A 21,122-nucleotide genomic window follows, 5' to 3' on the forward strand; every position below is an offset into this window, starting at 1 on the left:
TCCAAACCCTCAACACTTGGAAAGAAGTTCTGCTCATTACTATTATTTTCCCTTTGGACTGTTGGAGATGGGTTGTCTGGTTCACTATTTCATGCTCTCCTTATCTGCTTCTCTTTCCACCCATGGTAATTGAGGGTGGCTGCGGGCCAGTAAAAGTCCGGAGTGAGGGGGGCCGGTTTGAGAGGAAGAAGGACAGAAACAGAGGAGAGCTTCTAGAAAGGGCAGGCTTTCATTCAGCAGTGAAACATGTGCACTTCTCGCGAAATCCACTTTCTGTGAATCTGGGGCTGTGAACAGTATTGATCACTGGCTCTCAATGAGAGGATTAATGGGAATTCAGACAAGTGCTTGGACGCTTACTGGTAACTTTTGACTTCCTTTCTGTTTTTACTGACTTAAAGATGCTGTTGTGCTGTATAGGTTTTTTGTGTGCATAGCAAAACAACTGTTTGCTAATTTCAAAGTGTTTGTTCATGATCACTGACATTCACATGTTAACATGATTTTCAGTCTGCTGTGTGTTATAATGTGGTAGCATTGCTCAGATTTGACTGCTTAGTTTGGTGTACTAGACTTGTTGCAGTTGCATATTGAAGACATTAAATAAGTTATCAGTCCCTTGTTTATGAAACTATCCTAAAAGAATGAATGGGATTCATCTCAGGATTTTTTTTCATGGAATTTCTCCTCTCATAAAATGTTTTTTTCTGTCATATTTCTCAAATCTTTGCAAACATTCTGGATAATGCATCACTGCACTGCATGTATTGTACTCGTGCACTTTTTTTTTTAAACATATGTAAGAATTGCATGCATGTCAAGCACAATCATCTTCATAAATAAGGAATGAACTCATTTAAAATGGAGATGTTTGCTGAAAAGCTATAGGACCTCTATGAGCTAACGTTTTACAACGCATTATTTAACTGTTTGGATTAGTTGAACAGATTTCCACGCAGAACAACTGATAGGGTTTGGCTTTCCCTTGTTGCTTGAAGAATTTGGCAGCAATAAATCCCCTCGATCTTGGCAAGTGCTGCACATGCTGAACAGCAGTTGTTGTTTCTGGAATGGAACAACTTCCTTTAGCCAAATTTGCAGCAGATAATTTTAACTTCAGCAATTCACGTGGAGTTAAAGTCTGCAGTTGCATTGCGCACACTACAGAAACAAGACAAATAGAAAAATGTGTTAATTTTCTCCCGTTGCGAGCTTAGTAATAAAAAGTGCTATCATGGCCACATTTCAAGTAAGGTGTAATTATTAAGCTTAAAATATGAGGTCTGATACTCTCATTAGTATCTGTGATGACTCAGTGTGTGTCGCCCACCCTGAACAAGTGAAATGTTATCTGGGGAAATGTGAGATATCATTTGTTCAGCAGCTTTCTGAACAGCATTTCCAGCTGGAGCTAAAGTGCTACTAAACTAAGCTTCACAAAAATTCTATTAAAGTGGAATAAAATGCAACAAACAACAGATTCAGCACAGAATGAGTGTCTTGTGGTAGCTATTTTAGACCTTTTAACTTAGTTTTATTTAATCCTCTGCATACCAGCTTCACTGTTGAGACCACCAAAAACAAAACCTGGAGATTAATAGCGTCTGTGCTGCCTCCAATAACACAAGAGATCAGTGCGCCAGTGGGATGATTACCTGCAACACGAGTGCACCTGTTAACTCTGCTACATTATGCATGAAGGATGATGGCACGGCACGTGCAACGTTGGTTTTTTTTATCCCTCGATGAAGGATGACTCCCTTTATCATGACTACATGTGTCTGGTCACCGTCCACAGCTGGAATTTGACTGTCTGATGGCGCAAATCATTTCCATGTGGCTCGAGCAGAGGTGTAGAAATACTCGGTTTGAGGAAAGTCAGTTGAGGGGAAAGTCATCCTGGCTGGACGCTGCCAGTGAGGGGGTTTTCCAGCAACCTCCTCCAGCTCTCTAGCGGGGGAAAAAAATTCTGAGGAAAACGGCTTGCACAACGACGGCAGCTTAACGCCTCCTTCAGCTGGTGTCACTTCCACGCTGACTTTACACAGTGGAAAAACTTAGTTATGTTAAAGAGTGTGACCGCTCTTTGCCCGCACAGGAATAAAAATACTCGTGAGGCCAGGGGTCATGTCCTGCTCCGTGTGTTCGTTGACCTTCACATGTCACAATTAAAAGCTTCAAAAAGGTATATGGTCAGTTTTTTCCCATCAAATTCCTTCCACAAGGCCTGAGTCTTTTACTGCATGCGGCATATCTGGTCCTCATTTGTAACCGCTTCCTTTCAGCATGTCAGCAGTTTCTTTCTTTCACGTGTTGGGAACCACTTTAACGGATGATTTAATACAAGAGCCAGAGAAGCAACACACAGTTGTATGTTGCACTCTCTAGTTCATTATGCTAAATATAAAAACAAAACTTTCATTCGTTTTACGGTGTTGTTCATATATCTATTAGAACAAACATAATGATCACTGCACTGCAATATAATGCAACAGCATTAGTGCTTACCTCTAAAATATACTAAAAAAATACAGACACGTATTTTTTTAGTATTAAGTACTGTTAAAAGACAAACTCTGCTTTGTGCACTTGCCTTGAAACTGCTTTATTTCAGTATCATTCAATGACATTGTTGTGCAGGTGGATAAGTAGAGGCTGGGAAGTGAGATCACGATGGAGTTTGTCAATTAGTTAATAAATTGTCAGCACAAGTGAGGCTAATGTAGCAGAGCCAGAAAAGTGATGAATAAGCCGAAGAGAGTTTAAAATAATATGGAAGAAAAACAAAAGTGATTAATCATAAGTGCAAAACACTTTAGCAGGCATCTCCCCAAACTTTCATTCTCTATGTTCATTTCTGCCAAAACTTTAAACATTTTGCCAGAGTGTACAATAACCTTACTCATAAGAATGACCCACCTGACAACATAACTGCTGTACGTCTTTAGCAGCATGTGGCAGACACCGGTTAACATTTCTCCGTGTGCTGATGGGAAAGAAGGAAGAGGAGGAGGGAAAGTGTGGGAGTGAAGCTTTTCTGGGCAGGCGTCTTGTATTTGGGCCAAGGGTGGGCAGAGATTGGCAAATGGCAGCAGATTTGAGGAAACAGCTGATAATCCCACAGGAAACACTGAGCACTGGTTTTCAGAGCAGTTGTGGTCAGAGGTCCAATAAATTGTTTACTTGGTGAAGCTGACAGAGCCATGTGAGGATGTGGTTGATGAGGCTCGAAGGGAAAATGCTTAGGTGTACGGAGGCGGCGGAGGCTGTGCGGTGAGATCGGAAAAATATTGTGCGCCACATGAAGGAAGGATGCGAGGGAGATGTGAGGAGATTAGTGGTGCTTATTAGTAAATATGGAATTTCTGGAGTCACGCGGGAATTGTGGCAGCATTGGAGCGAGGAAGTGAATGTTAGCAAATACAGTATAACAGGGTTTATACCTGATGGCAGCAGTGCGAGTCAGTCATGTCGTATTCTGGGTGGCTACTGAGTAGTGCTGTCAACAGAGCATGATACCCTGGAGCTTTTCCTTTTGCGGTTTAGCACTCTAGGAAAAGCGTAGTGTGAAAACTTGTCCTGCATTATGTCACAATTACATTACCTTATGTGTGGCTGATGCCAAAACTTTTTGGCTTAGGGTTAGTGTAACTTTAAGATACCAGTAATAGCATTCTACTTTGAATTTAAAGCTGCTCCAACTAATATTTATTTTTAACGTGAAATAAATCAAGTACCCAACTTTAATGTGAAAATGTCACTTTCAAGGATGAATTATTAGCTGACTCTGCAGTATCTCAGCTCTTTGCATCTTTTTAAGGTCATCGTCTTTCTGTTTTTTCCCCCTACAACTTTATTATTTCAGTTCATTAGCAACACAGTGCGATATCTGCCGATCACCCCATCTGTTCTCTGCTTAACTTGGGCCTCAACCTGACAACAAAGTTTACAGTATAGTTTCTGATAATGGACCCAGACAGCTTGACGAGACATTGATCTCTAGTAATATCTGTGGCGGAGACAGTTCTAAAAAAGAAAAAGCACAAGGGGATAAACATTAAATGCATAACTAGAGTATGAATCATTAATTCACGGAATTGCCATGACCTCAAAGCGTAAATGCTGCACAGTTGCTTCTAATTTGCATGTGTACACAAAGCTTGAATCATTCATCATCATTTTGAAAAACCTATTATGTGGCCAACATCCTTGTCATAACTTAAGGTATTGCACACCCTGTATAATCACCTACATGTGGTTTGGGGGTGAGCCAAAATAAATGTCAGCCAAGCATTTAATAATAACAATAATAACTGGGAAAACAATAGCCTGAGTCATTAACTTTTTTCAAGGCAAGAAATACACAGTGACCATGTCATAAATACATGCATTGTCCATTTGTTTTTCTGTGCTATACAAAGCATATTTTTCCCTTTTCCTGTAGGTGCAAATTTGGAACTAGTTACTGCTCCATAATGGGTTACAAATCAACATCCATGCATTGTGTGTTAAGATGCCTGTGCTTCATGCTTCTCCATTTCTTTAGTGCGGCTCAAGATGAAGACCTAAGAAGTAAGAATGCTTCTGTCTTCATTTATCACATGTAACGCATTGCATATCTAGTAGCTGTTCAACTAAATATGATTTATTAAAACGGGTTTTTTTGCATTGCTAATTGTGCACTTCTTGTCCACTTCAGGTTGTAGGACTGCACCATGTGATTTGGTCTTTATTCTAGATGGCTCGTGGAGTGTTGAAGATGTCAATTTTGAAATAGTGAAGCGATGGCTAGTCAACATAACGACGAGCTTCAATGTCGGGCAGAGGTTTACCCAGGTTGGAGTCGTCCAGTACAGCGACAGTCCCCATTTAGAAATACCTCTGGGGAAGCACTCCACCAACAGAGACCTCATCAAGGCGATGGAGTCCATTGAATACAGGGGGGGTAACACAAATACCGGGGCAGCTATTGAGTTTGCTACAGACAGACTATTTGGCCTCTCTGAGCGAGCGAGCGTTTCCAGAATTGCTGTTGTCCTCACAGATGGGAAGTCTCAAGATGAGGTTCTGAAAGCTGCTGAGGCAGCGAGGAAAAAAGGAGTAATCCTGTTTGCAATTGGTGTTGGTCCAGAGACAGAAAAGGATGAGCTGAGGGACATTGCAAACAAGCCATTTTCAACTTATGTCTTCTCTGTTGAGGACTACAAAGCTATTTCCAGGATCAGGCAGGTCATAAGACAGAAACTATGTGAAGGTAAGCAGCTGTTGATTGTTGTCTGTGTTTTTCTTCTCCAATATGATGAAGTTAAATGTGTTCAAATGTTACTCTCGTGCTAGTAGTATAGTGTTTTTTCTTAATATAATAAAGAACTCCATTTGTCATCCAGCCTCTTGTTCTGTCCTTTTTATTGCGTTTCTCTGTTACAGAGACTGTTTGTCCCGCCAGAATTCCTATAGATTCCCGTGACGAGAAGGGCTTTGATATCCTGTTACATTTAAATCTGGCAAAAAAAGCAAAGAACACTCAAGGGACGTTTTATGGCTCTAAGGCCTATCAGGTGACGTCTCGTGTTGACTTGAGTGAAGCTACACGGTAATTATGGATGCTTTTCTCTTTTCTTTATCATCTTTATGCATGACAAAGTATGACACGCTGACCATCTTCTATTTATTCTATTTTTCAGGAACCTTTTTCCTGATGGCCTGCCTCCTTCATATGTTTTCGTGGCCACATTGAGGTACAAAGGATCACTTGCAGAAGAGGAGTGGGACCTGTGGAGAGTACAGACACGAGATGGTAAACCTCAGATGGCGGTAACTTTAAACGGTTTTGACCACACCGTCATGTTCACAACAACCAGCAAGGCACCAAATGGGATTCAGACTGTTACTTTTTCACAACAGACAGCAAAGGTAGGTAACACTGTGTAAAGGCTGTATCCTCTGTTGTTTTGTAAGAGCTTTATTAAGTCAAAATAACTGTTGTGGTGTCATCAGTTTAAGTTCTCTTTGCCTTTCAAGACAGCTCCAGCTATTTCAGAGAACATGAGGATGTTTAAGAGGAAGACAGGCTAATTCAAAACAGATTTGCATTATGGGAAAAGAGGTAAAGCCCATTTAGAAGCCATACAAGTGGCTAAAAGTTGGGCTATCTCAGCTTCTAAGGGTTTCATTTGGACCATTCTGGTTCAATCTGTCTCTTGTACCTGAAATAGTTTTCTAGTTTTTACTGATGCTTTTAAGCTGTACCGGGTCATTTATCTTCTCTTCATGTTTTTGTACAACACAACAAAACAAACAGGTTAGAATATACAATAAATGCAATTTCTTTTTCAGACAGAACGACAAAACATGATCCCCACTGGAGTTAAGTCATAAGTGCAATACATACATGAAATCTTCTTTCTCGCTGAAACACCTGATCAAAATGATGATCTTGGTTCTCACTTTTAGGTCACATCTCAAAACTGCCTGGCAGCACTTTGCTGTTGTTTGTTTATAAAACTGTGCACATCCTTAAAACTGAAGTGGAAAAATGTCCTAAATGAGTATTGTGAGATTGTATGGTAGCTATGACTGCCAAACAATCCTTATTAAAGTGTGTGAGGGTCAAAATCTAATCCTGATGCCAGCTTTGTATAGCTTTGAAGAAGATGAAACTGTTGCAAAGCAATGTACACAAAGTTTTATTTTAAGTTTACCTATTATGCTCTTCTTTATAGTTTGCCATATACTCACTCACTTGTTGTTCAAACCTTCAGTTTGTGAGGGGCAGCCAATGAGAAAAAGACTGTTTTCAGACAGTGAGGGGCTGTTTAAAGGCCCAAACTGTGAATCATACAGAGCTAATCTTGTAGAGTCCAAGAAAAAGAAAAAACAACACAGATCTGGCAGTGAGCATAATAGGTTCCCTTTTCATGTGTTTATCATCACACTAGGTTGTTTTAATGTGTTTTGGCTATTCTTGTTTTTTTTCTATGATAAATGAAGCTGTTTGATGAGAAATGGCACCAGCTACGTCTGCTGGTCACCGAAGAGGATGTCACTCTTTATGTTGATGACTTGGAAATTGAAACCTTATCACTGGAGCCCCCTGTTGGCATTTTCATCAATGGAAAAACCCAAGTAGGAAAATATGTCAGAAAGGAAACAACAGTGCCAGTAAGTCTATGAGCATTTGTTTAATGAGTAGCTAAGCAAACAAATATATGTTTTTAACTAGATCACACAATACCATGCAGTTTACTGCTACCTCCTAGGAGACATGTTTAACTCCGTGGGTGATAAATCCTTGGCAAAAATGAACCCTTTTGTTCACATGGTCTTATGAATCGTTGTTTTATTTGTCTCAGTTGGCACCATTTGCACTAAAAATGTTGTATTAGTAGTGCTGTGTTGTAATTTGCTCCATAGATAGATATATGGAGGTCAGTTCTCAGTGAGCCAACAATAATCACACTGAAAAGAAGAATAGATGTGCTCTGCACTCTAGATGTTTTCATTCTTATTTTCAGTTTGATGGAACACAAACAGTTACATAAAGGAGCCCGAGGCCCATATGCATGATATAGATGTGCAGGTTTCTCATGTCACCGTTGTGCCGCAGTGTTAGTTAATGCAATAAGATTCACCAGAACTAAAACAAGACACGTGAAGAACTGGGAAGCATGAGAAAATCCTTTGTTTTGAAAGAATACCAACTTTTATTCATTCAACATTCCTGGGAATATATTCACATGAACCACAATATTAAACACAGTGAATGTTTTTCTATGTGCTTATCCATTGTCATAAGGACCATGAATTTCTGAGCTATTTAACAATGTCAGTCATGGTATTATTTCTGAATAAACACACTTGTAATTGAAAACACATTTTTGTTATTGAGCCTTTATAAACACAGAAAGATAAAACCAGCCAATTTACACTAACAATATAAGTAAAAATAGTCATCCAACTAGAAATTATATTATTATATTCAAACCTATTTAGGTTTAAAGTCAGTGCCATTATCAAAGCTATGTGTTGATCTGGGTTTTTTATTTTATTTTATGTAAATTATTATTATTATGCTCACATGGTAACTGAAGTGACGCAGTCCCTGGGACCTCCTGGAGATGTTTCACTACCAGCACAACAAACCAAATAACCAAATAATGGAAGAATAGCGTAACAACACTGCAGAGCATTTGTGCACACTGAGGGAGGTCTGGCAACATGTAGCAGCTCAGCAGCCAATCAGGGCACTTATTTTTCTTCAGCAGTTATACAATAGCTGTTACAATTCATTAGTGGCAAAGCACCGATAAAACTAAAATAAGTATCGCGTAATTGGCCACATATTACAATCTGTTTGTCCCCAATATCGGAAGTTTTGTTTCTAACAACAACCTCTTCCTTAAATTTTTTTTCCCAGTTTGAAATTCAGAAACTTCGCATTTACTGTGACCCTGAGCAGAACAATCGGGAGACTGCTTGTGAAATACCTGGAGTTGTAAGTATATGAGTCTGCTTGGCCCAACACCTGTTTTTCCATCCAAAAGATAACGTACTTTCACCTACTTTTCACCTCTCCTAATTACATCTGCTTCTGCTCTGCAATGCGCCCCGTGATGGCGCAGCCAAAGATTTCATCCTCAGTTAACTCCACACCTCAGACTGTACAGTGATGCTTTCTTTCCTGTTATTTCATCAGTAGTCCATTGCAGCGTTACAAGCGAAGGTGTAAGCTCAGCATATTAATTTTAAGACACATCTGTTCATGCGGAGAATAATTTGCTGGAGGAGGACCCGTGGCTCAGCTTCAGAGATGTTGCACTATATTTTTTATTGCCTGCTGGCTCTAACTGTGTTTGCAAAGCAGTGGCCCGTTGTTGGCTTGGGATTTGCTACAACCGCAAAAGCCAGTGCCAAATAACTGTTTTTCATGTGAAGCTGTTGGATAAAAATATCAAAAGAGACAAGATGAGAAGCCTAAAATTACAAATGCTTTCCAAGTATCGCTACTTCTCTCCTCTCTCTGTGTGTGCTTTTCAGTGGTTTGTTTGGAATCTCCAGGATTGGTCATCAATTTTCTTTTGAATGGAGGCTCTCCGACACCTACATATCCAGTGTACATATGCAAGTAGGCTAGAGCTAAACATAGTGAAGCTGTTTATATCATGTTATCAACTCTATTTTACTATTCTTAGAATTCCTAAAAAATTTAATTAAAAATGACAAGAACAATTCATATGTAAGGATGTTATTTATTCATTTGCTCGACCACAGGGGATTGTAGGGTTTTTCACTTACGATGTAGAGCGCCTTGAAGTACTTGTTTGTAATTTGGTGCTATAGAAATAAAACTGAATTGAACTGAATTTTTAAAGCCTGTACTTGTCGTTCACCTTCTGATTTTTGAGAATGTGTTGTTTTTCTCTGTTTTGCATCCTTTGAATATTATATCCCTCTCTCATGTTTTGCAGCTTTAAAGTGGTTTCAAGAAATTGTGATGCATATTTTCAGTTTTAATGAGAAAAAACAAATAACCCAAAGACTAAACCTTAATATCAGAGCTTTGCAGATTATGTTTAGTGTGTGGCTGTGATTTCTTGTTATGCTTGGTTATTACAGTGCTCTGATCGCGTTGAACCGACTCCAGAACCTTGTGTTTGTCCTCCTGGACCTCCCGGACAACCAGGAATGAAGGTCAGGTTTTTTTTCTGTCTCTTTCCTCACAGTCTTTGCCTTTTGTCGTTTTGCTTTGCACACAGTATCTAACCATGAGATCGCTCAGACACCCTATTGCCCTGTTCATATTAAAAAAGAGCTGAATCTAGTCACAAGATCTTTCTTTGCCTGTGTGCCAACACTGCAGACACATTGACTTTGTTCCTGCTTTGGCATACATTGTTGCCTTGTCCAGCTCCTCAGTGTCCAGACAGCTCATTAAATATTTGCTTTAAGCTGTAGTGGACTGAAGAGATTAATTATCACAAAAGCAACTTTATCTTTAACAGTATGAATTTATGTGTAAACTCAGGAATGACAAACTGTATTAGGGCAGAACTCAAACCTTCCCTCTCTTATAGCTCAGCCTTAGTGAACTGTGTGCAGACATCCTGTAAATGACGAGCACACGTTGCACTTCACCAACAGATCAGATCCTACTAGCTTGTGAAAACAGATTGTGTCAGAAACGGTGCTGAGTGGGAAGTTTTAGCACTTTAATCTCTTAAGCACACAGTTACCTGCTGAAACCTAACAGTATTAAAATTTATGGATGCACCAAGTGGTCTTTTTTTCTCCAGTGAGGCTTGCTATGGTGTGAAAAAGTTTGTCTTGTAAGGACATGTTCGGAGTATTGTACTTTTTTTTCTTAAACCAAACCAGACTGCTGTCAAAGATAAATACTGGGTGCAATGGAAAATTACCAAAGTGAGAAATAAAACCTACATGTTTGCCATTATTGATCACAGGGTATCAAAAAGCCCCGGTCATAAAAGCCGTTATACAAGGACCTCAGAGAGATATAAGCTTGGCAAAAGACTCTCTTTGTTAATGTTTGTGTTTATAAGGTCACCGGTATGCTTTTATTACATTTACTAATAGATCCAAAATGCTGGGAACATTGCTGGCGTGCAGATGTTCTTTAAGACCCCACATGGTGCATCTTACATTAGATAAACAAGCTTGCTAAGCATTCTTTATAGATAAATTAAATCAACACTGTGAGAAAGTTTACTGTTACCGGAGGTGTGTTAAATGGATTACTTTACTGCTTTGAGACTGCATGATACAGTTTTAATCACACATGGTTGAATAACGTCATTCCACTTTCTTTAGGGAGAGCAAGGAAGCATTGGTATTCCTGGTCAGCCTGGTCCTCCTGGTGCTGATGGTAAGCCTGTGAGTACTACATAGTTCAATATACAAACATAATCACCAACAGCAGCATCCACAGCAGCTTTTGAGAAAGCCAGTTGAGTATCTGTGTCCAGTAGATCATAACGGTTTTCTTCTTATTCATTATATGTGGTCAGGACTGCTTCAGAATGTTAAAACACACTGGTAAATGTGCTTACTTTCTTAATTTTCCAGTGGTTAAATAAGAAACATCTTTGCTTATAGCAGCACTGGCAACATGGTGGTGATTTTGTGTGATGAAAACTATCCAAAAGTAAACCACATGTTCTACAGCATGATCAAAAACTCAGAAAAAGCATCTGCCCGCAGCCTAGAATCACCCAGAGAGCATGCACACAGTGGAGGGGATTCAGATGTTTAAACAAACGTGTGCATCTCTTGTCTTTTTTTATTTTATTTCAAGGGTATCCCTGGGCTTAGAGGAATTCCAGGTTTCCCAGGTTCGCCGGGAATTAAGGTAAATCAATAACCAGTGGATGAAAAGTCAGTGATAAGATAGTGTTGAAAATTTAAAGCAGCTTTCATTTTCCTTGTTTTAAGGGGTCACGTGGACCAGATGGGTACAAAGGAGAGCAAGGGAGGCCCGGTGTTTCGGTAGGAAGGTCAAATAACACTTTGTGGTGTCACGCATGATTTTGTGGCGACTGATAGACATTTTTTTTAAACACAAGTTTATTCTTTCAGGGTGAGAGGGGTATTCCTGGGTTACCGGGGCCACCTGGACAACCAGGCGAGAAGGTGCTGATGTTATTTATTATTTTCAGCTGTTGCCTCATTTCTATTCATTAATATAGTATCTAGATCCAGTTCCTTATATTTCTGTAGAAATCAGCTCAAGCATGGAAACTCTGCTATAGCTGGAAGGGAAAAAAAGAACAAGAAACGATAGTTAAAAGTAGAAAAACACATTGAATTTTCAAGCTAAATCTTTTTTTTTATGAGATCAAATGTAGGATTGAGAGGAAATCCCTGCTAGACACATCAACTTTGAACATTGTTGCATCAATCACTCCAGAAGCCATATGTTTTGAAGATAAAGCAGATCCATTGGGAGAGTAAAAAGTACAGCATCTATAGTGTGGAACAAGAGAGCAGAGAGAGCAGGAGGGTCATCGGAGACCTTTTAAATGTGTTCATATTTCCTGACTTTTGTACTGCCATTTCCTAGGAACGTTAAAAAAGAGAACCGGGGGTGCATCTTCTTTCCTCTTGGTGTCTTGTTCAGCCCGAGTTGCATCTTCTCCTTGCTTTTTAGTCTATAACTACAATATTTAAGGTAGAGGTCCTAGGACTGGATTACAAGAAGTGCGGTTAATATTTAGTTGTAGATAGACCACGTGATCTGAGAAACCAAATTAACAAAACTGATCATGCCTTGACAGAGGACTATATGTGTCACATGGATCTCAGTTAGGAATAAACCTCATAATTCTGGAAAAAATACAAGTGACTAGCAACCTGCCCAGGGTTTACTCTGCCTCTCATCCCATGACCGCTGGGAAAAGCACTTTCTGACCTATGACCCTTATTTGGACAAGTGATTTTCAGAAATGGATGGATGGAATCTCTAAGCCTTAGATGACAACAAAACCAAGTTATGGAATCAAGACTTACCCACAATAAGTGGTGCATCAGCTAAAAAACAGCTTCCACTGTTTAGTCACACAAATAGAAAATTATGCATGTTGTTATATGATAGGATACATCATATGTACGCTGAAATGTGCCAGCCACCACAACAGGTCCAAATGAAAAAATTGAGAAAATTTAAATTTTATCCAGCAACAAGAAAGTCTGAAAATCTTCCTTGGAAGGACATTTTTTCGTAGAAATGACCATTAAAAATGAATTAAAAGCAAGCGAAGCCTAAGTGATCCAGCATTTTTTTCTTTATTCGATAACCGAAACAGCAACAACAGACACAGCAGAGTCCCTTTTATGTTCATCTGAACAGCATTTTGTGTTTAGCATTGCTTTAAAGTTCACTAAGTTAATGCAGCTGCTGCAAACTGCATCATTTCTGTCATATCATCAGTCATCAGTGGGACCACAGGGGCCCCCTGCTATTTGGCTGAAGGGGAGAACAATTCAAGCACTTAGTATTGGTCTAAAAACTTCTCTCAGCTGACTGCTGACACTTTTCTGCGCCTGGAGTAAATCCTCCTGTGCCATCTGTCCCGGACACATGTGTCCAGGATGTATCACATTAGGTTTTTACAAGCTGCTGGACGGTCTTCTCGATAAGCAGACACTACACTATTAAGGACCAGGTGAATTTATTTATTTATTTATTTTATCCCATTTCCAGCGCTCTTTTGAAATTCCATAATTGGACCTCTACTTGTGTTACATTCTTCTGGCAGACAGTGACTTACAAGAAGTGAATTTTAACCTAAGTGGAGCAAAAGCTAAATATCGTCCAAATGTGGGAGTACCTCTTTTATAAACAGAGCTCTAAAAGAATTTTGTGTTACGTAATTGGTTTGGTTTGGTTTGTTAGGTTGCTTGCAGGACTCTTAAAGATATGCATGAAGATTTTACCAGAAATAGGGTCTGCCCAGATTATAAGTAATAAGGGGTTTGGAGTCAATCTAAATATGAGTCTAGATCCAGGAACTTTTGGAAGAATTCTTTACCATTACGAGAAATGCAGAGAGACATTGTCTCAGTATCACAAACTAGTCCAGATCCAGATATCTTTCTGGATCCAGGGATTTAATTCATGGACGGTGTGGAGGGAATTTTTCAACCTTGGCAGAGGCATGCAGTCTTGGATTGCTCTTGTTGAGTAAGAGGTAGCAGAGGTAGTCTGTTTTTTAGTCTCCGTCAGAAGATGGACAGAGGCTTTTCTGCCCGGACTTCACTGAAGGACATTCCACACACATTGTGAGGCCAAAACAGTGAAAAGAGCATTATTGGACTACATGCATGAAATCCTCCTAGCTGTGGGAGAAAGAATAATTATATCATAAATTATAACTATTTGGCAATCAGCTTTAAATAGTCTAAATGAAACTATCAAACCAAATTTCCCTTCATGTCTGGGTCAAAAGGCGTTTCCTCTCGGCTATTGTTCTGTTTCCAATGCAGAACAATAGCCGAAAAACCTTTCCTAGCAAGGACCTACGAAAGCTTTTCTTTAGGTTCCTCCCTTTGCAGAATAAACTGTTTTCTTTGGATACAAACATGTTTCAATCTGCCTTTTCAAACTATTCCCATATAGTAAGACCACCAAGGGTGCAATCTTTTTTTCCTGGCATAGGATGTAGAGAACAGAAACATGAGATGTCTGCCAAATTAAGCCAGGAGAACAGAATTCAAGGTTATGTTTGTGTATTTGCAGTCTGTGGTAGTTGTTCATGGCCGCAGTCATTCATCACCCTTCAATGAACAATTTGTTGCTAATTATGTGGGCATCCAGCCTGTGATATTGATCTCTGTAGTTTATTAACACTGTAACTACAATGGTGGCATTCATTTCAGCAGAAATCAATGAAAACCGCACCCCTGCTTCGAAAGTAAACACACCTGTTAGCATGAGCCCCATAGCAAAAGCTTTCTGCAAGTCACTGGTCAGTCAGCTTATAGTGCAGTCTCCAAGAATGTCCTTCTTTTAAGCTCTGTGTTGTCATATAGGTTGGCACATCTTAGCATTTACAAGTAAAACAAAACCCTATTTATCAAAATTCACTGCAGCGTGAAGACCAACAACAAGCTTTCATAAATGCTTCTTTAATCCCTCTGCCATAGCTCATTTGATATCCATTGCAAACAAGATTACAGTATTATAGCCAGGGAGATTTCTGATGTGTTTTTTGAGACAGTTGAGTATGAGAATGCTACTGGGTCATGTTTATTAAGTGAACAACAAATGGGGCTGAGACAGAAAGAGAGAAACGTCTACACTTTTCCAACGGTGTTTTTTGCATTCAGCATATTTTTGCAAACAGAATCTCAATAAAAATGTCGCCCACCAAAGTCACTGAGTCAGCCAGTAACAAATGTCATCTTGGTATTGCACTATACAGTAATTTGTTCCTTCTTGAGGCCATTAGCATAGTTTTGAATGCAGAAAAACAAGTGATGCAATTCCCCGTTTGTTCCAAAATCAGGCTTTTTTCCTTCTGAGTAAGTTATAATCCAGTGACGCATTGTTCCCTTAACTTGGCAACGCATAACAGAAACTTTACTAATGTCTAGTTTTGGGTCAACAAGTGCAAATTTAAAAATATCCAATGATGCAATACAACATGCCACTCCCTGAAGTTTCAGTCTAAATAGTTAAGTTCACTGTCTATCTAGGCAACAGAAAAGACCACTGCTGCTGCATATTTGTGACAGAGCAGACTTTACTATGAAGTTCTCTGTCTACATTATGGGCCTCAGATTAACAAAAAGTTGTTTGCTTTTCCATCAATGTATATCACAAACAACTCTGATACTCTGGAGCAGATGTTGATACACGACTGTCTGAAGGTGAAAATCTTTCCTTAGGGTGCACAAGGGACCCCGGGAGCAGCAGGGTTACCAGGAAAAACTGGACATGTGGTACGTGTCCACACAATCCTGAAAGTAGTTCAGAGGTTTAAACATGAAATATGCATGCTTTAACTGGCTGATTGTCTACTGTCAGGGAGAAAAAGGAAGTATAGGACCTCTTGGGCCACAAGGTCCTCTGGGAGAACCTGTATGTATAAAAAACTGAGAATCGACTCACAGCCCATCATAATTGTGTATATAATAAAATTTTCTGTGATTTCAGGGTCTACCTGGGAGAGATGGAAAGGGTGGATTTCCAGGAAGACCTGGTCAAAAGGTCTGTTTGCTCTGACAGTGTAGTATGTTACAAAGCTCATTCAGGGATTAGGGGAATAATAGTGACACGAGGTGGATGAGTGCACACACTCCTAAAAGACTTAGTTGTTCCCCTATGTTGTGCTGTTGACTTTTGGCAACCATGGAAATCAAATCATGCATAACCAAGTGTCCCTCTTGTCCTTTTCCAATTCCCAGCTTTTGTAAACATCGAGCATGAAGTTCACATTTTAAATAGATGTCGACTGACTGACTCAAATTGACTAAAATGTCGGGCACTGTGATTGAGCTGGCATGTGGGTATCGGAATTGAGGGATCTAACTATAAATTTTGATTAAATTAAATGTCAGTTTTTTTCAAATGTATTAAGGGAGAAGCTGGAGCCAGTGGTATTCCTGGTACTGACGGAAGGGAAGGCCATCCTGTAAGTCATAAACACACACATAGACAGTGCTGATCAAAGGTTTGGTATTTTCCAGGTTGTTTAAGCTGCTGCTATTGTCTTGCAACTTTAATTGGAGTCCTAGACATTGAAGACTTGCATGAATATCATATTGTTTTTTAGATTTTAACTTTTAAGCAAAGCATTTTGAACCAGAAGTGCAGAACACGGTGACTGTGGTACATTACATAATGTTTTACAAATGTTCTAGCATGAGATAATAGTAGAAACATACAAAGAGAAGAGTAAAGTAGGCCACTGCAAGAGCCGATTTCACGGATCATGCAGGTTTGCACGTATAATGTTTTTTGGTGTATGAAGACTGCAGTGTTAACACAGTGTAAGTACGAAGACTACCCCTGACAGGCAGTAAATTAGGGGTATTTCCCCGTAGTTCATCCCAGGATAACCCTGTTATGTAACAAACAGACTCATGCAGTGAAAGTAACTCATCGGGGGAATGCTGTGACGCTCTGGAAAATCTGTTTTAGGAAGAAAGTCTTTCAACTGGGCAGCCACCCCCCTGATCATGATTATAAGCCTCGTCCGAACGTTTGCGATGGGTCTGCAAAAGATGACTCAGTTGCTCCACAAGGCTGTAAGCCATTTTCCCCCATCAGAACAATAGCGCTAGCAACGTATCCAAGGAGGCAGGATTAGAACTGAGCTTCCTCAAGTTAAAACAAGATGCAGTTCTCCTTTGTAGGTCCCAACAAGGGGATTTCTTCACGTGTTGGAGAGGACTATGTGTTCACGGCAACACTATATACTCTCTCACTGCCTTCCTATCCCATCTGTCCTCTATGCACACTGAAACTTCAGTGTAAGGCAGCATCTGAAAGCATTTATTTAAGAAAAGCCCATATGATATATGATTTACTCATGAAAGTGGCCACTTTCATGAGTAAATCATATATAAATCATATAAGGCTTACATGATTTACTCATGAAAGTGGCCACTTTCTCATTACTTTCATATATTTTTTTAGTAAGTATACAAAACATACAGGTTTCATTATATAATTTTTCAAGGGATCTTATATGTGTTTTCACTCTTGTATGCTTTTCATACAAGTTTCATACAAGACAGATAAAAACTTTATAAGATTTATATATATCTTTTCCATATGGGAGATAACTGAAACACAAAAAAGTATAGTAATTGCTGCACGCTGACCTTAAAAAACTTTCAGTGCATTAAACCATTCACTTAAAAATTATTGCATTTATCTGCAAATACAGTGTATTTAACTGAGGTTCAGCTGAGGCACATAGGGGTTTTTCCAGGGATCTATGTGGTTTAGTTTAAAGAACAAACTTAAATTGCAGGAAATAGTTTGATTTGGGGGTGATTACATTTACTAAATTGTTACTCACAAGAATTTAACCTCAAAAAAAGCCTCAAGCTACTTTACTCTGCTTCTCATGTAAACTAACCAACCACATCTGGGAAGCATAACATTTTGGTAGGCATTTCTCCATCCACAAGGACTAGATAATGTTTTTTTATGGAGAGAAAATAACAACAATTGCTACTGACACAATGAAATGATCATTTCACAACAATGGTAAGGCATAAAGTCAAACGATGACTTTGAAATTTTATTTTAAAAAATGCCATTTCTGTTCCTTACAATGCAAATCTGTAGCACTGATAGTCATATTGTCTTCTTTTCATTATTAAATATACTAACTGGAACACCACGTTGCTCTTAGGGTATGCCTGGATTGCCTGGAAATGCAGGCCTGGATGGACAAAAGGTAAGAGCTCCTAATGTATGTGCAAAGCAAACTCAACAATGGTTTTGCTTTATTAATTATGACTATATTTGACTGATAAGATTCTCATTAAAGGGAGAAGTTGGTGAGCCTGGACCCAGGGGCTTTAAAGGATCGACTGGACCACCTGTAAGTTAATAGCTGTTCTTGTTTATGTTTGATCTGAAGAGTTAGCAACACAGTTTTGCCCTCTTTTGCAGGGTGAAATGGGATTACCTGGTGAACCAGGTTTGCAAGGACCGATCGGACTGAAGGTAATGATTTACACCTGTTAGAACATCATGTCTGAGCTTCTTCAAACAGCTGTGATGAAAAAAAGAATGAACTTAGTAGAAATAATGGCTGACTTTGATCTTACCAACAGACATTTAATACAGGATAAACTATGAGGTTAACGTGAGTTTATCCCCCTCCATAGCCCTCGGGCTGTGAATGCACTAGTTAAAAGTGCGACACAGAGAAATCAATAACTTAAGATTAATCCACATTAATCCATGCTTGCATTAGTGAGCAGCAAGCTCAAGCTTGATTGAAACTGTCTCCAATTACAATGCAGTGCAGCTGCCTCCAAGTACAGCAGATCAGTATGGCATGATGTCATGCATCAGTATATATATTGTCCAGCCGATACTAAATGAATTGCAGCACATGATCACATTAGTTTGGATAATGTTGAATCTTTGATGCTTTCTAAGCTTTGAGGAAAAACAAGAAAAAGTACTTGGCCGGCAGCATTGCATGTTTTGTTTGGTCCCTGTTTTGCTATAATACACTTTAGAACAAGTAACGATCTTCTGGCCTCTCCAGTGGAGCTAAATTAAGCAATGATCAGGATCTAGTGCTTTCGTCAGTGGAATTTTAGTGGAAATGTAAGCAGTCTGGGCTTGTCTGGTCTGGACACGCTGTCTCCTAATCATTTTTCATTAGCTGATCTGCTTTTAACAAGCCAATGCGTATTGGTGAATGGCACACAAGTGAAAACGTAGTTTATGGACATGCAGGCACTACTTTGATTTTATGGCTGAACTTCAGACTGCAATTACAGAGGCTTGTTCAGCTGGAAAAGAAAGCACCGACTAGACACAATTAAACTTCAAACTGCACAATCCCAAAACCTCATGAAAGTATGCTCAAACTATGGCATGTATCACTGAAAATGAATTATGATAAGAAAGCAAAAATATCAGCCACATAATAGGATGCGGTTTGGATGCTATCTCATTGTATTCTTTCTGCAATCTAAAATGTGTTTTATCTCTTAATTAAGGGGAATATGGGTGAAAGAGGAAGTCCGGGCATAAAAGGCACACCGGGGCTTGCGGTATGTTACCATTTAAATATGAACCAGATGAGCAAGTTCTTTTGGAAGCTGATAATTAATGCAGTATATAAATCAAAACCACAGTACACACTGATTAGCCACAACATTAACTACAAACCACACTGACAGGTAAAATACATTATTTTCCTTTATTTAAAATGGAATGTTCTAGTGGGAAACATTTGGCATTTAAACTTTGATGCATACTACATACCTAAACGGTGTTACAGACCACAAAGGCAGACAATGCACCCTGCCACACCACAAACACTGATCAGGAACTGCAAAAAGAAAATGACAAACTCCTATAGAAACTCCTCAGCTGCAAAAACCCATTGAATACCACCGTATGACCCCACAGAGGCCCCACTCATTAATCCAGAAGCTCTACAACCCTAAGCTAGACCCTACAGGACACCCTGACAGGTCCTATGCCAGTGTTCTGAAGGGTCTGGTTATGATGTTCTGGCTGAACAGCATCTTTCTTAAATAACAGTTATTTCTTTTGTTTGCTTCCATTTTTAACTACTGGGTTTAACTGCATGCTTTTAAAGGGCAGTGCAGGGCAACCAGGAAGTCCAGGTCAACCAGGGCACCCAGGCATGCCAGGAATGAAGGGAAGCAAGGTATTTCCATGATCTGTTTTTGTTGATATCACCAGAATTTTAACATCTAGTCAGAAATTAAAAGTATTCTCTTGATTCCAGGTCAGGGTTAAGTCTGTTTAGATTGTGAAATTTAGGTCCATGGTCTGCAGAAATAGCAGTTATAAAAATGACTGAACACTCATATCAATTAGCCGTAAATCACAATCAGATTTGTAGGTAATATTTGTAATTTGTACAAAAACGCTACAAAAAGTCTGGTGTTAGGTTTTTTTTTTTTTGTGATATGCACAGACTTTAGTGTGTCTAACTTTAAAAGCATGTTATAAAATGAAACTCTGTGCCTTTGTTGTTTTCACAGGGACAGAGGGGGAATCCAGGTGAAAGGGGTGACATGGTAAGATTCAAGACAAAATTATATTGCAGTCAGCACAAGTTAAACAGATCAAATAATGGTTAGAAAATTGAGAACACAACCTTTGTTTTACATTAGCGCAACATCACCTTTGGGTGTTGGATTAAGATTTGCTTCTGTCCAAAAACAGCAATTACAGTGAAACTGTGGAACCTCAAATCAAAAGTCTATTCCAGGCTTGTGTCTGCTGTCTGGAAGGATGAACCTCTCCTGATGATGGAAGGTTTTTTTGGACATAGAATTCATAATAGTTCAGTCTACTAATATACTTACAAATCATTATTATCACATCTTGTATCTGGATTTGGAAGCTTTCACGTCAGCTTTACTTGCTTTTTTGGAACAGGAGGTTTCTCTGATCTGGGATGTAAACAACATATTTTTTTTAATTTAAGCAATGCTAATGAGAATGAAATGGCTACACTGAACTACATTAAAACTCAATACTACTATAAATATGTGTCATTCTTCCTGTTTTAAGTGGATTTTTTAATGGACAGCACCATCTACAGTACTTTGCATATACAGCATTGGCTGAAGTCTGAAACCTGATTTTATGTGTTTTTTTTTATATAATCTAATGTTGACCTAATGATTTCCACGCCAGGGGATGAAAGGTGAAAAAGGAGAGCAGGGGCGGCCAGGGGGTGTGGTGAGTTAATTTTGAAAGGCTTTGTTGCATCATAACTACACGTGTAAGAAAACAGTTTCTGGTACAAATGCATAGTTTAGCGAGATTTAACTAAATTTGGACAAGAAAATTAGTAGATAATATTTTTTCTTCAATACCTCCAAAAATCAGATTATCTGTTCATATTTTGGAGTTTGATGCCTAC

General features: G+C 39.1%; 1 protein-coding gene across 2 annotated transcripts in view; it reads left to right on the forward strand.

The window, feature by feature from the left end:
- The first annotated feature begins 216 nt into the window (after positions 1-216).
- The window catches only part of col21a1 (collagen, type XXI, alpha 1), a 23,671-nt gene continuing 2,765 nt past the window's right edge, over positions 217-21,122 (forward strand). For both annotated transcript variants that reach the window (XM_005737141.1, XM_013911831.1), the window contains exons 1-23: positions 217-362; positions 4,445-4,572; positions 4,700-5,254; positions 5,428-5,593; positions 5,685-5,913; positions 6,991-7,161; positions 8,417-8,494; positions 9,616-9,690; positions 10,828-10,890; positions 11,312-11,365; positions 11,449-11,502; positions 11,593-11,646; positions 15,403-15,456; positions 15,542-15,595; positions 15,671-15,724; positions 16,095-16,148; positions 17,883-17,927; positions 18,021-18,074; positions 18,146-18,199; positions 19,213-19,266; positions 19,821-19,892; positions 20,233-20,268; positions 20,894-20,938. In XM_005737141.1, coding sequence (XP_005737198.1) covers positions 4,476-4,572; positions 4,700-5,254; positions 5,428-5,593; positions 5,685-5,913; positions 6,991-7,161; positions 8,417-8,494; positions 9,616-9,690; positions 10,828-10,890; positions 11,312-11,365; positions 11,449-11,502; positions 11,593-11,646; positions 15,403-15,456; positions 15,542-15,595; positions 15,671-15,724; positions 16,095-16,148; positions 17,883-17,927; positions 18,021-18,074; positions 18,146-18,199; positions 19,213-19,266; positions 19,821-19,892; positions 20,233-20,268; positions 20,894-20,938 — 2,172 coding nt within the window. In that variant the 5' untranslated portion in view covers positions 217-362; positions 4,445-4,475. The remainder of the gene's footprint in view (positions 363-4,444; positions 4,573-4,699; positions 5,255-5,427; positions 5,594-5,684; positions 5,914-6,990; positions 7,162-8,416; positions 8,495-9,615; positions 9,691-10,827; positions 10,891-11,311; positions 11,366-11,448; positions 11,503-11,592; positions 11,647-15,402; positions 15,457-15,541; positions 15,596-15,670; positions 15,725-16,094; positions 16,149-17,882; positions 17,928-18,020; positions 18,075-18,145; positions 18,200-19,212; positions 19,267-19,820; positions 19,893-20,232; positions 20,269-20,893; positions 20,939-21,122) is intronic.

The sequence above is a fragment of the Pundamilia nyererei genome, unplaced genomic scaffold, assembly GCF_000239375.1.
Source record: "Pundamilia nyererei isolate P.nyererei 1_Seehausen unplaced genomic scaffold, PunNye1.0 scaffold00073, whole genome shotgun sequence".
Classification (NCBI taxonomy): Eukaryota; Metazoa; Chordata; class Actinopteri; order Cichliformes; family Cichlidae; genus Pundamilia; species Pundamilia nyererei.